At 33.7% G+C, this 17,798-nt stretch overlaps 1 protein-coding gene across 1 annotated transcript in view; it reads right to left on the bottom strand.

The window, feature by feature from the left end:
• Window positions 1–2,768: 2,768 nt before the first annotated feature.
• Window positions 2,769–17,798, bottom strand: part of LOC148301133 (uncharacterized) — a 97,233-nt gene continuing 82,203 nt past the window's right edge. The window contains exons 3-4 of the mRNA XM_088273774.1: window positions 5,242–6,122; window positions 2,769–4,179 (exon numbers count right to left, since the gene is read on the bottom strand). Coding sequence (XP_088129900.1) covers window positions 4,069–4,179; window positions 5,242–6,122 — 992 coding nt within the window. The 3' untranslated portion in view covers window positions 2,769–4,068. The remainder of the gene's footprint in view (window positions 4,180–5,241; window positions 6,123–17,798) is intronic.

Genomic DNA, 17,798 nt, shown 5'->3' on the forward strand with positions numbered 1-17,798 from the left:
TGCTGCCCATACTTTTATAATCAATATGACCATATTAAAAAGTTAAAATGTTTGTTAAATGAACTTAAAAAACAATGCAGCGAAAAATAAATTGTTAAAAAAAAATAGTGTATGTTTGCATTTGGTTAATTACGGTTTTTATTAATAAAGGTCATAATAATATTAGTAACTGTATTAATCCACAATGAAGAATTTATTGGATGTTCTGATTCATTACTACCAACAAATTGGAAATATAAATATATGTATTATAAATATGGCGTTCTCAAACATGTTAAGAATAACAAAAATAAAATTTACACTGCGGATTTTTATTTTATTTTTAAAAAGCATTAAATGTTGAAAAATTAAAACAAATCGAAATACTATTAATCACAGACTAAGTACTATCACATGTATAATTTATAAAGAAAATATTCATCTATACATGACAAAAATATGTAGACTCTGAAGTTTTATACTTTACACTGAAAAGAGGGTGTATCTAAATAGATTTATATTAAACTTATAGGACATAAATTACTATCATCAAAAGAGCTAACGTTACATTGGGAAAGTGACTGTTATCTGGGTACTCTATTATTTTCTTGACAAAAATATGAAAAAATCAAACCAACAGGTGAAAAATTGCTGTTTGTCAAAATTGTACACATAAAGGCTAAAGAAATAACCAATTTCGTTATTATTTTCATTTCTCTCACTTTTTAAACAGAATTCATAGAATTTTTTACAAAAAGAGATGCAACAATTTGTATACATTTTTAAATATGGTACATTTTAAATAGCTCTTAAAATTGTCACATCCTTAAACTAGAATGCAATGCATTAAAAAAATAATATTTATAACACAAATAAAAAAAAATGTTTTTAAAAGGTTTGTCTGAATCTTAAGCACATTGATAAACAAATATATCATTGAAAATGTTTTTCAAAATTTCAAATACATTTTTTTTTATCAAAAACACATATTTTTTTTTCTAAGTAAAAACAAAAGTAATGTGTCAATGAACAAAAAAAATATATATTAAAAAGTCATGTACGTGATAAAACATAGATGTGTTTTTTTTATCCCCGAGTATATATATATTTTCTTGTCTGCTTCCATAGTACAGTGGTTAGTGCATTCGGCTACAGTGCTGGAAGTCTTAGGTTTGATTCCCAGGGGGGTAAAAATATTTATATTTATAAAATATTATCTTGAATTGGTACCTCAAACAAAGGACTGACATTGCCTTTATGTAGGTAAGTACCGATCAAGATAAAACTGCATTGATATCATGCAGTGGTCTAGGTACCATTGGGTACAGATAAGGGTAAGATTTTCAACTTAATGATCTGATCCTCAAAAAAGTATTTAAAATATTAATTCTAAAATAATTTGAAATAAAATCATCTAAATTTTCACAATATGTATTCAGGAATAGACAAATTATTATTGTACATGAAAGTATAAAATAATTTTTTCCATAAAACATTAGAAAAATAATATTTGCATTCATATATACAAAATACTAATGGTGAATAGAAACTAGTAAAACGTATCATCACAAAATATGTAAAACATACAAACAAATTATAAATCGATTAAAACTATATTACATATAATAAATTATATAAAATTAAAACTATTATGGACGGTTACAATAAATTGCATTATGTATTAACACTGGAAAATTAAATTAAAATAGGAAGTAGAAAACCATAATTCCTATCTCAGTCAGAAGCGTATCATATACACTTCACACCTAGCAGCCAATCAGCGACCATTTCATATTAAGTTATATGATAAAGTATGGACTGGTTCGCAAACAACACCAAGTATATAAGTAACGGAATTATCAAAATCAATTTTTAAACATCAGAAGAACAAAATAAACAATATCCAAATATAGCGATATCGCTAACCTCAAACAGTATGAGAAATAATTTGGGGTAAAATCCATAGAAATCATTGATTAAAAGAAAGATCTATTTCAAATACAGTACTCCCGATTTTCTAGGATGGATGGTGAAAAAAATCCTGTTTAATTGATTTCCTGATTAGTCTGAAAACATGAAAAAAATGTAAGCAATAAGAAACTTAAAACTGTGTTTATGTATTACCTACATGCTTAGTAAGACACACATGTTGACAGCGTGACATGACTAGAGACAACTAACATTAAAATAGATATTTTGCTCTTGAATTTAAAAAAAAAAAGTACAATACCAGAAAGTATGTTTGGATTAGAGGTGGGTTAGATTTCATCTAGAAGATCCGTATCAGTGAATCCGCACTCTAATACCAAAACAATGGGTCTTTTATTGGATAAATTGCACCGTTAAGGCGGAGAATTTTATTTACAAATACATATTTTAAGCCATAAACATGACATATAAGTGAGATACATACTATTATTCTATCACTGCGGATAATGAATGTGTTCGACATTCTAAGGACTATTGTGAAATATTTTCATTTTTATATAATATTTTTTCAAAGACTCGTGTTCCGGATAATACGCTTCTCAGTTAACATGACCCCGGAAAACCGGGAGTGTACTGTAGCTTCATTTCCCATCCTTCTTATAACAATCTGCTATTTTCAATATTTCCTTTAACCCATTTTATCCTAATGAATGTCTCTAAGGATGGGATTTGTAATTTTTAACACAATACTGTTGCCCAACAGTTGTCTATCATGGATTTGGGGTCTAAATTTATTCAATATTACAATAACTTTAATAAATTTTATCATAGACTATTTTTCATATTGTTTGAGATTAGATAAATAAAAAAAAACGACATTTAGAGATTGCTATATCTCGCTAATACCATAGTTTTCATGATTAATCATGAATTTATAATAAAATCTAATATTTTTTTCACACTGCTTAATTTCCTAAATATTAACTTTTCACATATTTTAAAAATGGTAAAAATATAATTATAAATTACTTCTAGTTTCATGAAATGAGAAGTAGCAGGAAACAGCAACCTGTGGTCACAGCTGTTGCCCAGGAAAGAAGATTCATTGGCTGTGCCATGTATGTGTCTGCATGCCTCCCAAGAGCCGTCATGGAGTGAGCCTCTTTCACAAGACACTAGGCCCCCGCTGCCCGCGATGTCCAGTACCAAAAATTCAAAGGCAGTTCTATCTTGGGAGGATGAAATCAAACTGGCAGCTGACAGAAAAGTTTAGAGGCAATTTGTGGACTGCATAGCTCCACAAAGAGAGCGGACATGGATTAAGTACGTACTACTTAGTACTTCTAGTAGAATGTGGGTGTAAATATTTGAAACATGCTATTTTTACAATTAGTGCACATTAAATAAAAGGGAAAAGTAAAATTTATAATATAAAGGGTGCATGTGATGAGACCTATATGTATAATTCAAAAGGGAATATTCATTTAAATTTATACAATGATTACAATTAATATTTACCTCTATAAAGGTAATGAATACAATTATTTGATATTGCAGTATACACACAATTTTGTACTAATTTAAGTACAATATAAGAAATATGTATTTACAGAACATGTTTTTATAATTATGTATAATTGGGAAAAAATGCACTAATGTAACGTAATATGCACAACGAAAGGTGGCCCTTGACTTCATATTGCATTTGTTCTTGAAATTTGCTACATAATAAAATGTGTTTTTCATATATTTACTTTTCGATTATACAAATTTATACAGAGATAGTTGGATGCATTATTGCGATACATGTTGATAATAATATAACAATAAAAAGTGAACTGTAGAGCCTAGAACCACCTGTATTAGGAAAAGAGACTTGCGGAAATTTAAAATATTTTTTTGTATAAAAATATTGCTATGGTCAATGTTTAAAAACAAATCCAATAGTAAGACGATAAAAAAATACTGACAATTTCTTAAAACAATCACAAACGGAATTTTGGTGGAAATACTATAAACTTCCTATTTTGTATTTCTCGAATGAGATCATTATAATTCTAAAATTATTTTCTAGGAAATACCAAAAAAAAAAGATAAATCTTCAGGTAATTTTTGGTACATGTAGTGGAGTGTCTAGGTTCGAAGCCGCGTTGGAAGGAGTTACAGCTTGGTATGCTTCACACTGTCAGTCCAATAGTTCTGGATCGTCATGGCTTCTAAGGAGTTCAGGAAAGAATCATTATCCAGGCTGTACATCTCTTCTGAGTTTTCCTGAAAATACAATTATATTCATATATATTGAAAAAATTGAGAGCGATAAAAATATAAGTGGATAAGTCATTCAAACAAATCAAATATCAAAATCCAAATCAATTAAATATCAAAACCCAAAACACCAATAGTCAAAATTAAACACATTATGTTCAAAATAAAACAAAAATTGGAGAAAAAGAGCGGGTAAGATAGAATTCAATATGTGGGTAACAATAATCACATTAGAAATTAAAAATATCCATGCTAAAATTAATGTTCATTACATAGGGATGGCTGCGAGAGTTTAACATGCATGTTCAACAAATACAATTCTGACTATATGGTAAACTGATTGATAAAGATTAAGGATGATCATAGTAGTGTTCCGTGGCGATTATACACTGCGATATCAACTAGATAAATCGGAAAACCACAAAATTTTCTTACAAAAAAAATAACGCTCTTATTAAATCGGCGCCCATAGAAGTCCTCAATATAAATATTGATATTAATTATTAGGAATTGCATAGCAATCTGGCTGATCGATATAAATAACTATGTGAAATTTTTTTTAATAACAAATAGTTTTTTTTTAAATGGGAGTTGCATTTATTATTTACCTTGATTATTATATACAAGGTTTAAAGATCATTAAGTGGATTTTTGTTTCTTCTAACTTGAAACAGGAGTGATAATCTAGTGTGGGCTAATCAGGAACTTCTCAGCATTAGCTCATTCCCGGGAGAAAACCACGTAAAACTCCTCAGAAGAAGCCGGACTGTTGACTGTCGTCAGCAGACTTTCCCTTCCACTAGAAGAGGTTTCGGCATTTTGTGTCCTAGCTTGGTTTATGGTAACAATGTCCTTCACTATTTTATCATGTATGATACCACCTCTTGTGACAGTTTCTTATGAACGAACAAATAAAATTGAAATTAAAAGTCTTGTCTTTTACCACTCGAGTTAAAAAAAACTGAAGTGGTAAAAAACAAGTGTTTTAATTTAAATTTTATCATGCCTCACCACAAAGTGAATGCCTAATCAATAAATAAAAACAAACAAATAGATAAAGGCCCTTACCCTGATGGTGCTGTCGTCAATGTACCCGCTGGAATCGGGATTGGAGCATTTGTCGTTGAGAGTCTGGGGCTTGTTGAGGTACCGCCGCCTGTAGAGCACCAGGCTGACGGCCCCCCCCAGGCCGAGGAGCACCAGGATGCCGAAGCAGATGCCCGACACGGCGCCCGCGTCCAGCCCGCCGTCCCCCGGCAGCACCTGGCTCCTGCTCACGTCCGAGTCCGCGGCCCGGCGCCCCACACCGGTCTCCAGCAGCAGAGCCCTGGCGGTAGAGAGTTCCACGACAACAGTGGTCATATTGGTCGGTGCTTCATCCAAGACTTTAGGAACACTGTCGTTCGCGGAAGAATTGCGGCTGATGGCTGTTGCGTCAGACTCCACTACATTGTTTGGCACTGTTACATCGTCTCCACCTGTACTGTTTACCGCGCTATCCTGGCGAGTCGATGTTTCTCCATCTGTATCGTTAGTTGATAAAGCTTCCGTGACGTTCTTTTCTTCGATTTTTGGCGCAAGCGTGGCTATAGTTGTTTTGATTTCTTCTGTCGGCCGCGGAGGTGTCTCGTAGTCCAGATTTAGCGCGAATTCCTTCTGCAGCGCCGGGCCTTCGTCTCCTATGTCGCTGCCCGTGGCCAGGGGAAAGGCGATAGAGACCTTGAAGTACGGAAGTACGGTGGCCGGGTTGGGCGGCGGCTGGCCGATGGCCTTCCCGCCGCGGTGGCCGCGAGGCGGGAGGGCCGTACTAGAAGGGACGGCGTCTGCCGCATCCACATGCTCCTCGGCCGAACCCTGAGAGCTGTCGGAGCCCCCAATAACAGGAGGGGACGGAGTAGACTTGTATTCTGTCGATTCAACGGACGGCAGTGTGGGGCTGCACACGCACACTGTAACAAACAATATTAATGATATTAATAAACAGCTTTCGAAAAATCGAGAGTGAAATTAAAGATTACTATCAGAATACAATACATCAGGGACGGCGAACCTTTTAAAGCCTGAGTGCCAAAAAAAAATTCTTTTCAAAATAACAATGTCGTGTGCCACATGCCATGAAAATAAAAACGCATCAAATTTGTGTGCAGCTTCAGATTTTTAATTTAACAAAGCATTAATACGTCGTAAAAAATAATCAAATTCTTATTAATGGCAAAATAAAATAAATAAATAAATAAAAATAGACTTATTATTGAGAATTGTGCTGTTGGATGCTAAATCCCATTTTTTTTTAAATATCGGGTTCACAGCTGGTAGCTTTTAAAAGAATACAAGCAGTACTATTTTCGTCTGTAAGAGGATAGTCTGGAAAGACTGGTTGTGATCGGTAGCCTGGAGGGGAAGAGAGGGAAAGGAAGAACCCACACAATGAACCGATCAGGTTGAGGCAGCAGCAGGCACCTCGGCGGTTGGAGCGCTACGTGGAGCGCAGCAAGGGATAACTGGAGAAGAGTCATTGCTTCGACAAGTCGCTCACTCCTTTCAACAACGTCATATATATAAAAAAAATCATCAATTTTCAGTTGTGCGTGTTTTCAGAATGCCCAGAAAATGTACTATATCCCAGCAAAAGCGGCATATTTATAACTTAATATTTACCCGCTACAGGGTAGAAAGTGATGTTATGCATTTTGAAGAAAAGGTATTGTATAATTATTTTTTAAATATACTAAATATTTTTCAAATGGAGAAAAAACATTCAGGTTTTACCTATAAAGATCTGTTACACAGTAAAAAGTCAATAAGTGGTTAGATAATTATTTTTAATACATTTTATTATATTTTTAAACTTTAAAAACGATCTCCTGAAAAATCAAGTTTTTTGATATGTGACGTTGTCGAAAGGAGTGTGTGCGAAGTGTCACAACCCTCAGTAATGAGGAATAAAAGGGAGAATAAGAAATCAGAATACATACAAAATTATATCGCGGAAAACAACGAGTGGGTAATCAAATATGTCACATTATGGAGTCTTATGTGGTAGACGAGGAAACCACAAGAAGGTAGATATACCTGCTGTTAGGGCGCACACTAGTACGAGTATAGCTGCCGCAGAGCATCGGAAAGCCGCCATGGACCGAGATCCAGTCACCTGCTCGCTACACGGATGCACACTCACTCAATCTGATGCGAATATTTGACACCAACAGCATTCGTTGTCATACATTATTTATTCACAAAAACCCTATCGTAACAAGAATTGCAGAATTCAAATTATACCAAAATTAATTATTAAAAATCAAACACTTGTATTAAACCATTAATTGAGTTTCATTTCACACGACCAGTTTCGAAAACAACAGATTAATTTTTTAAAGGAATAACCCGCAAAGCCTCTATTAGAGGCTTGTCTGTAGGTAGGATAGTAAAGATAGGGAAGGTAAATGTGAAAATACATCACAAAAACCCAGACTAATTGAAAATAAATCTGTGGTAGTGATTGTGCTGACGAAGAGACGGGTACGTCTCGAAACCGGTAGACATAAAAAAACTCAGTGAGTGATTATATACTAATATTATTAACATTTTTGCTAAAAAAAATAAGTAAAAACGACTAACCACAAAGTAAATGCTTTAAATATGAATAATATTGAGAATAAGAAAATATATCTTTCTTGATTTTATTTTGCACTTATCGGGAATCGAACCCTCGACGCCAGTTTTGCAGCCGAGCGTCCACCCAACTACGCCACGGCGCCTGTCTTCTTTCGATGTTTCCATTGACCGTTTTTGTGGTCACCTCTCGATGAAAATATTTGTAGTTTTCGAAACTAGTCGTGTGAAATAAAACTCAATTAGTGGTGTAAAACAAATTTTTAATAATCTACATGTCATTCCGCAAAGTTAATGCCAAATCAATAAATAATTTACCAAAATTATATGTATATTATATGTGGTCGAAAAAAGCTTAAAGCGTGTAAAATAGTGATGAGAATTATAACCGATGTAAAGACCAAAAAAAGTGTTTGGTGTTCTTAAGAATATATAACTACGTAGGATTTTTCAAATTAAAACTTTTTAATTATAAAAATAACCAATTTTTCAATAAAGTGCGCGTTCGTAAAACGTTATGTTAAACTTCTACTTTAATCTCCGTTTTAATAAAGAATTTAGCGTGCGATTATCTGGCAGCAAAATGCGATAATAGCTCGGAAAAATACCAGGAGGGTAATTACTTAAATAAAACTTTTTACGATTTTCCGAAAAGTGTTTAATTTTCATTTCACAAAACTCGCCCGAACTTTTTTGACTATCAATTTCAGTATCCCTCATTTGTCTGCCTCCGTGGTGTAATGGTCAGCACGTTCGCCTACCGTTCTGGAGGTCCCGGGTTTGATTCCCAGGGGGGTTAAAAAAATAAAAGTGATTTTTTCGGTATAATACTTATTCAATATTACCCTGGACTGGTACCCGAAGCTAAGGGCTGATCACCTTTCCTTCATGTGTAAACGATCAAGATAACATTACGTTTATAGGATGCAGTGCCCTGTGCACCATTGGGGTGCGGATGAGGGTTTGATAAACGTACTCCCGACTCTATGCAATAATTTCTTTAAAAATATGTTAATAAATAAGATAAGTATGTACATCTAAGTAGTTTCTTCATTTAAACACATGACTCCTATAGTAGGAAGTGATTTTTTCGGTATAATACTTATTCAATATTACCCTGGACTGGTACCCGAAGCTAAGGGCTGATCACCTTTCCTTCATGTGTAAACGATCAAGATAACATTACGTTTATAGGATGCAGTGCCCTGTGCACCATTGGGGTGCGGATGAGGGTTTGATAAACGTACTCCCGACTCTATGCAATAATTTCTTTAAAAATATGTTAATAAATAAGATAAGTATGTACATCTAAGTAGTTTCTTCATTTAAACACATGACTCCTATAGTAGGTACATACTTATTAGTTAACTTTTTTCATTTTCATATTTTTTTCTGTCAAAATCAAATATTTGTAGTTTATATAATATAAGCAATTTTAATCTTTTATTTATAAAATATATAATCGATAATGTCCCATGAAGTATAGTCGATAATGTTCTAATAATATATGATCGATAATGTCCTAAGAAGACGAAACGCGTCACGTATTAAAATATACATAAATAAATGTAGAATTCAACCATTATTTGGTTGAATTCCTTGTTTAATTTTGGATATATAACCTAACCTTACCTAACCTAACTTAACCCAACAATTCACTTTTAATCTATTTATATTTCTGATATCTATTGTATTATTTCCAGTGCCCTTTATAAAAAAAAATTAAAAAAAGTATACCCAGGCCATGCGTTTGTGGAATCTTTTTTGTATTAATATAATTTTTTGTACTTTTAATTATAATATGTTGTGAAATGCCAAAAAAAAGGAATGGAAAAATATATTTATTTTTGTTGTTTCCATCAAAAGTTGACTAGCCACCTATTATTACAGTGAGGTCGAATCGATCTTCCCACAAGTGCTGATCAATGTCCGCTATACAATATCGGCTGTCGACAGTGTGCGTTGTGAGTTGCGGGCTAAGTGAGTCACAGTGATCGATACGCGATACTCCAATAGACGGATAAATTACAATGAAATGTACATGTGAATCGAGACATACGAGTACACAGACGAATTAACAGCCTAATAAAAGTGGAATATATACACTGGACGATGACGTTTACGTCTAAATAATGGAATTTTGGTCAACTTCGAAGGGACTGAAATTACATTTCATTAAATATTTTAGCATCTGAAAATCCTCGGAATAAATTGACTTTACATTTTTATAAACCGTTATTTGTTAACTAAATATACACATGTAAGTAAATACATTTACTGTATAAAAATTTATAAACAAAATAAAACAAATAAAAGAGAGACCAACCAAGTCACCTTTGTGTCTTGTCGAAGAAAAAAATAGAAAAAAAAAAATTTTTCAATATTCATAGAATTAACTCTTGATCTTTTACCCATTCCTTTATTTTGCCTAAAGAGCAAGAGGGAAAACCCGAGATGATAATATTATTATACTGGAGATGTAAATGATCCGTTTTGTTTTCTTCCCTAGTTTACTTTCACAATTATCAATTTTGGAGCTTTTTCTAAGATATATTTTTTTGGAATATCACAAAACGTAAGATCGTTTCTGTGAAAAATGCGAACAGTTTGGACAAGAAACTGTTATCGAAAAAAAATATATGGGCACTAATGAACCAATTTATTATTCAGCCCTAAAAGTTTGAATCATTCCCCAGAATTTCGTTTAACTTTCAAATAAAATTATACTTTCTAAATATTTTTTTTAAAACACCCACCGTTTGCGTTTACACGAAAAAACTTTGCATATTTTTAATGGTGTTGCCTTATGAAAATCCACTTGAACCTACGCCTAGGGTAAACAAAATAAAACTTGCGTATCCATTTTATTTTCAATTTACATAATAATAAAACGAGTTATCCCATATAAGTCGGGAATATTTTAGTTATACGATGCGCATTAGGGAATTAAGCGGCGAATGGAAATTTGCGAAACATCTCCCGAAAGATGGAATATGATAAATTGTAGAAATGAAAATGAATTTCAACGTTATGCGTATATCCAAATACTTGTTCTCATATCTGGATTATTAACTCTTAAGCACTGTTATACGTTTTTGTAACATTACCACTGTTATAGGTCTCACAGACTCCCAAAGATAAAACTTTTTTTCAATAAAATTTAAATTTAATTTTAAAGTTTTATTTTAATTTTAAACTAAGTACTAAAGGACATTTAAACATGAAATTAAGAGACAGGAACTTTTTGTGACAGTCAGTCAAAGGTACTTTTTCATTACTTAAAATAAAAATTTCAAAACATGGAGTGTGAACAAGTATTTGGATACACTCAAAATGTTTTATATAAATTATAAGCTAAAATAATAAAATGAAAATGATATTTTCTAGCGTTTCTTATGTGTGTGATTATATATAATCCAGGATTCGGATCACACATATAAATGAAAGAGTTTCGGCCCAATAAAAAAGCTTCTTTCATCTCACCATAGATGTCTCTAGGGAAATTCTAGTGATTCAAACACTATGTTTCGAATGTGAACAATATATATAGAACTTCCAAGAATTTGAGTAGCGTGGTTTTCAATCAAGGATAGAATTGGTGAATGTTACACGTGTGTAAAGTGATCACTTAAACCAGCCTATGACGGTCGTAAGCCCCGTAAATGCCCATACTTCCATATTCTTCTTCATCTATGTTGAGATGTCAAAAAATATGAAAAATTACTCATATAATTGGAGATAATCCAGATTTGTTAACAAGTAATCCAGATTTGGACACACTCAGAATGTTGTTAAATATAAAATAATAAAAAAATCCCGAAAGATGGAAAATGATAAATGGCGTGACTAGTCAAAAGAAAATGAATTTTAACTTCTTGAATGGGCCGTAATGGCACGAGATAGAAATCCCCTCGACTCCTGTTTGCTTATACATATTTACTATTTTATTCGCATAACCCCGACACAATGAACAATCGGAGTTACGCCATACGGACCGCGGGAGCCGGCGCCGAGGAACAATGGACAATGTTGTTAATTTGCCGAGGAACAATCATTGCCCAAGTCATGCCGTTGACAAGTACCATACCCCGTAAAATTCATAATGGCACCCCCACCTAAAGCAGTCTTCCGCAAACTTTTTCTATTCAAGGTACACCTGCCAAATCAAGAAATTTTACAGGTACACCAAATACAAAAACAAAGTTTATTTAATTATTAAAATTAATATAGGGCGAAAACATATCGCTCACTCCTTTCAACATCGTCATATATCAAAAAACTTGATTTTTCAGGAGATCTTTTTTAAAGTTTAAAAATATAATAAAATGTATTAAAAATAAATATCAAGTCGCTTATTGAACTTTTTACTGTGAAACAGATCTTTTAGGTAAAACCTGAATGTTTTTTCTCCATTTGAAAAATATTTAGTATATTTAAAAAAATAATAATTAAACAATACCTTTTTTTCAAAATGCAAAAACAACACTTTATGCCCCGTAGCGGGTAAATATTAAGTTAAAAATATGCCGCTTTTGCTGGGGTATAGTACATTTTCTGGGCATTCCGAAAACATGCACAACTGAAAATTTAGGATTTTTGATATTTGACGTTGTTGAAAGGAGTGAGCGATATATTACACAAAATCTAAGCCTGCTTAAAAGAGCACGGGTGATAAAATTTTAGAGCGATTTTTGATAAGGCTGCTCTCATCTCTTCGTTGATCGTCCAGAGGCGTCTCTTTTTTTTTAAATAGCAGTTTGAGTCGAAAATCCTAATTCGCACAAGTCGTGGCAAACGGTAAAAGAATTGCAATAGTACGCTTTGAAAGCGGTGTATATTTTTTATACTCTTTCTGCCTACCCATGCGGGGAAACGGCGTGATGGTGGTGGTAGTGTTTCGGAAATTTTCAGTTTTAATGTCCGATCAGTTTTTTTAGCTCCATGAATTAAGTGACTTTTTTCGCGGCACACCAACTAGTCACCACGGTACGCCAGTATACCGCGGCACACACTTTGCGGAACACTGACCTAGAGAACCGCACTCTATCGAACGCGCGTGCGATTTTACCACGGCCGACAATGGCCAAAATAATGGCCGACTAGTCACCAATCTCAAAGCACCCCGAGATAACAAGATTATGCACTTTACATATATTGTGCGAGTATATCGTGTCAAGGCTCGGCTCAGAATAATCCAAGATCGTATCACAGCGCCCCGGGTCGTGACCTTGCAAATAGATATAGCACATGTAAAAATAAGACAGACATTATCGGATCACCGATACCGCGCAATTTTTTTTACGACACGGCGTCACCAAATTGAAAATCTACGAAATATAGTAATTTAGATGTTTTTTTTTAAAATTATTATTCTGTGGTCTCAATCCCGTGGATCGGTCTGCAGCAACAAATGATACCTCCTTTGCCATTCCGGTCTATTATGCGATAATCTTTGCTTAAAAAAAAATTAACACTTGCATAATACCAATTGAGTTTTATTTCATTACACACGACTAGTTTCGAGAAAAAAACATTGTTTTCATCGACAGGTGATAAGTAAAATTAAAGATAAAAAAAAAATCAGGTACAATACATATATAGAAGTTGGTAGGGTAGTAAATAGAGGGGGGGGGGTTCAGGAATGGGACGTTTTGAAAAAGGAAACATAGATAATAATGGTGACGTATTTTGGAAAAGCTTATATTATTAATTAATGAGAAAATAAGGCAGAACTAAGGATAAATGAAAAGATTAGAAAGAGTTCTTTACGACATGTAGAGCGAATGGATAACGAGAGAATGACTGAGAAAGTATATATGGCGAATGTGAGCGGGAGGGAGAACAGAACGAGGACGGCTGGAAAAGACTTGCCACGATCAGATCAATTAGAACCTAAAATCTGATGGTGTCAAAAGTCTGCGTAAGCGGAGAGCATGTATGACTAGATGTATGGATGTGAAGGAAGCTAGGAGCGTATGCCAGGACAGCAGGCGTCCCATCCTCTCTACTTACCCCTGCGGGGCAACAGCGTGATGGTAGTAGCAGTATATTATTAATTAAGGTTTTATCAGAATTAAAAATTTTCATGTATTTCTTAATGAAAAATAAAAGTCAACAAGCGGTGTTATGCAAGTGCTTAATTAAAAAAAAAATTAACATTTCATTCCACAAAGATAATGCCGAATCAATAAATAATATAGTGCAATAAAAATAAGTAGATAAATTTATTACAAAATAAAGCACATATATCCATTACACCCGGACTACATAACAATAAAAGAAATTGAAATTTACGATTTACGATACTCCCCAAGGTTCGTATTGTTTATTCGCTCCGGAGCAACATAACAGGGACAGCACTCATAAAATAAATATGAAACAACTACGATATATTTTCAGTATGAAATGTGTAATGGTGGCATTATTTGGGTTCCAGTGAGGTTCTTTAATGGAAATGGTATTTCATGTTAACTGAAACATGCTAGCCATTTTGGCATTTTTCCTTTCAACACTTAACGGTCGAATGTGTAGGAACTATTTTAGATTTTAAAATTAAATTAAATCAAAGGCCTTATATAGGATTAGATATACAGAGGACTTTCCGTTCGGCAAGGTTTCTTGGGTTGTGATCCTATTAAATTACGGACAGGGTTCGTAATGGTTACCAAAGCTCCATATGTTGAATTGATTATACACATATCGAACCCTTAAGGCCCAGTATTCGTTAAGTCGCAACTTGATTTTCTCTAAATCCAAGTAACATTTTACGTAAATGATTTTTTTTAAAACACCGTTTTTGCACTGAAAAAATAAGTTTTTCTTCGAAGAAAAGTGTTATTGAAAGGTAAGGAGTTAAAAAATTACAATAATATATTTTTCTATGTATTCATCAAAATATAATATACATAAAAATGTTACCTGGATAAGAGAAAATCAAGTTGCGACTTAACGACTACTGGGCCTCAAAAGTGTTACCAGTAATTATAAATCGTTTAACAGTATGTACCTTTTTGGGCAAAGTTAGAGACGCTAAGTTCTTTTGTGTCAATTACTCAAAACATTCGATCAGGTAGCTTTATTTTTATTCACTTGATTGAAATACTCCTTAGAAAATTTGTCCAATTTATCGCTAGTATTGTAATACATCATACTGCCATTTTCGCAAAAAAAAACGTATAAAGTTAAATGATTAAATTACATCAATTGAATTACATGATAAATATAAATTGAAAAAGCGACTACGGTGAATTCCATTAGGTACTGCGTGTACGTACAAGGAGCGTTCCACCCATACATGCTGTTGATGCTCTGCATCTCTGTTCAGTACAGTGCCAGTTCGCTAATCCGAACGTAAATCGTGCAGTGTGTCGTTCGGATTAGGGAATCGTTCGGATTACAGAGTGTTTTGAGAAAAATGAGAGAGAAAAAAAGAAATTTTAGTTTTTGAAAATGCTCTTTATTTTACATTTTTATCTAGGTACTGAATTAATCCTTCATATTTTTTTAATGTTCAAGCACTGTCTACCTTCTGATTGCAAACAGCTATCTGATATCAAACGTTTTGACCTATATAACTAGTCTGCTTTTGGTCGGTTGGAAGATATTGTCTTTTTTTTGCAGTTTTTTAGCCCGGCAATGCACATATTTTTTTTCTGTACACAAAGTTCAAATAAATAAAATAATTTAAAGTTAAACATTTTTATTTTATTATGAAAATGTGACTTTGTTTTAAAATCACTACAAATATTTTATTACAACTTAATTATAATGTCTAACGGTTTCGAAGCTAACCGCTTCTTTATCAAGACTTTTATGTGAATGTAACTTTGTTTTAAACAAGAGTTTAAAACAAAGATACATTTTGATTATAAAATCGAAAACTACCAAGTTAGTCCTTCAAATATAAGTTATATTTTTATTTTAGCTTGAAAAAATCAGATATTATCTTTGAACCAACGAACCTAATTGTTGTTCAAGGGCTAGATCACGCATTCGTCACAAAACCATCAATTCCTCAGTGTTCTGGACTACTCCTTCAGCCCAGTTGATGCCTATGTTGAAAGCTATCACGGCTTCAGAAGGTGGAGTTAGCTGTGCCGCGAAATCGTTCGGATTAGCGATCATACTTATTTACAAGATCACGCAGGTCGGGTAGGTTGACTGCAACGTCAAGATGATCTAGAAGGCACTGGTCCACATAACACGGTGTGGCAATTTGAGATTAGTTCAGCACGTTAGGAGAGCGACTTTGATGCGTTCTCAAAGACGGAGACAAATCGCAAATGCGGCGTTTGAAGCATGGTTGTGTGGATTTCAGAAAATTCTCACGTATGCGCGCACCGTGGCGGACGGCTATGCCTGTACCTGGCTGGAGGCTAGACGCGGGAAAGTGGGAAAGTGGAAAAGTTGGCGCACGCGACAACGGTGAAACGAATCCAAACCTGTTCAACTCTTGGTATACATGTTTACATCGCAGAAGAGGTAAATCAAGATAAGAATAGGTAAGAAGAGGTAAGCATCCACTAAAGGAGACTAGAAGGAATGTGTATTTAATTACGCATTTTTATCAATTGTTGAGCGGCATGATCGATAATCCTGAAATTATCCGGAGCATTGGTCTGTATGTTCCCGATAGTTACCTAAGACAGCGTCGGCATAGATTGTTTCACATTCCTATACACAGGACCAACCTGCCGATGGTTATGCCTGTAGGAAGAGCTACAGCTGTGTTGAAAAATATCTCATTGGATATTGATCTGTTTCATGTGTTTGAAGGAGTTTTCTAAAGCGGGATTCTTCTAGACCTTTAGCAATAGTTCTTGCATATATTTTATTTTAATGTATTTTTAATGTATACGATTTAAAAAAAATTATAGTTTGCAATGTATATATTAATTTAAATAAATAAATTGAAATTGAACAAAATTAAAGTGTCGGGTTGTGGTCCCGTGGTTTTTGTCGCGGACTCTCGAGTCAGAGTTTCTCGGTTCGAACCCATCCTACCACGATTTAATACCTATTTCTAATAATGAGGTGCTTAGGCTCAGAGAAATAAAATGAAATTAAAGTATTTTTGTAAATAATAAAAACACAAATGCTTGTTACTCAAATGTTCAAAAAGTGATTGAACATTTTCTGAAAATGCCTCGGCACTGTTCCGTGTCTGTCGGCTTTGCTGGACGGGCTTGTGGAGGCGTCTGTGTACCGGCCAACATCGGGTTGGAATAGGATCTGACCGACTAACTGAGAAAACTAACTACTAATCCCTTTAAATCCTGCCTATACCTACTGGGCGTTTCTAGAAACTTGGTGGTGGTTTTACAAACTTGTATTTATTTATTATTATTTACAACATTTTGAGTGTATCCCAATACTTGTTCACGAATCTGGATTATAACCAATTAGGAGTTTTTTATTTTAATTTTTTTACGTTATTTTTGACATCATAGATGTAGAAGAATATGGAAGTCTGGGCATTTAAAGCGAAGCGATCACTTAAACCAGCCTATGACGGTCGTAAGTCCTGTGAATGCCCAGACTTCCATATTCTTCTTCATCTATGTTGAGATGTCAAAAATATTGTATTGATTTCAATTGGAAGTGACACGGGCATTGAAAGCATTACATGTAAATTCACAGTGAAATCGAGAAACAATTTTGTTAATATTTTCTAATAATTTTCGCAATTTAGTTTATAAAATAAAATTGCTTAGCAAGAGAGGTCTGTCAGGAAGCCTAGATAATTCTGTATCAGATCGGTAGGGACAGCTTTCAATGTACCATAAGTGTCGGGTTATGGTCCCGTATTTATTTTTAGATGGGAGTTGAATTTATTATTTACCTTCCTTATTATGTACCAAACATATTGTTCATTATATCGAAAATTCAAAGCAATCGGTTAAGGGAATTTACGATTTTAAACAAAGTAACATTTATAATTTGTATTTGAAGCATTAACTTTTGTGATTTTTCATTTTATAATTAAAATGTAACTTTGTTTTAAAATCACAAAA

The sequence above is a fragment of the Brachycentrus maculatus genome, unplaced genomic scaffold, assembly GCF_059751285.1.
Source record: "Brachycentrus maculatus isolate JH-2025_06_01 unplaced genomic scaffold, ASM5975128v1 h1tg000602l, whole genome shotgun sequence".
Lineage (NCBI taxonomy): Eukaryota > Metazoa > Arthropoda > Insecta > Trichoptera > Brachycentridae > Brachycentrus > Brachycentrus maculatus.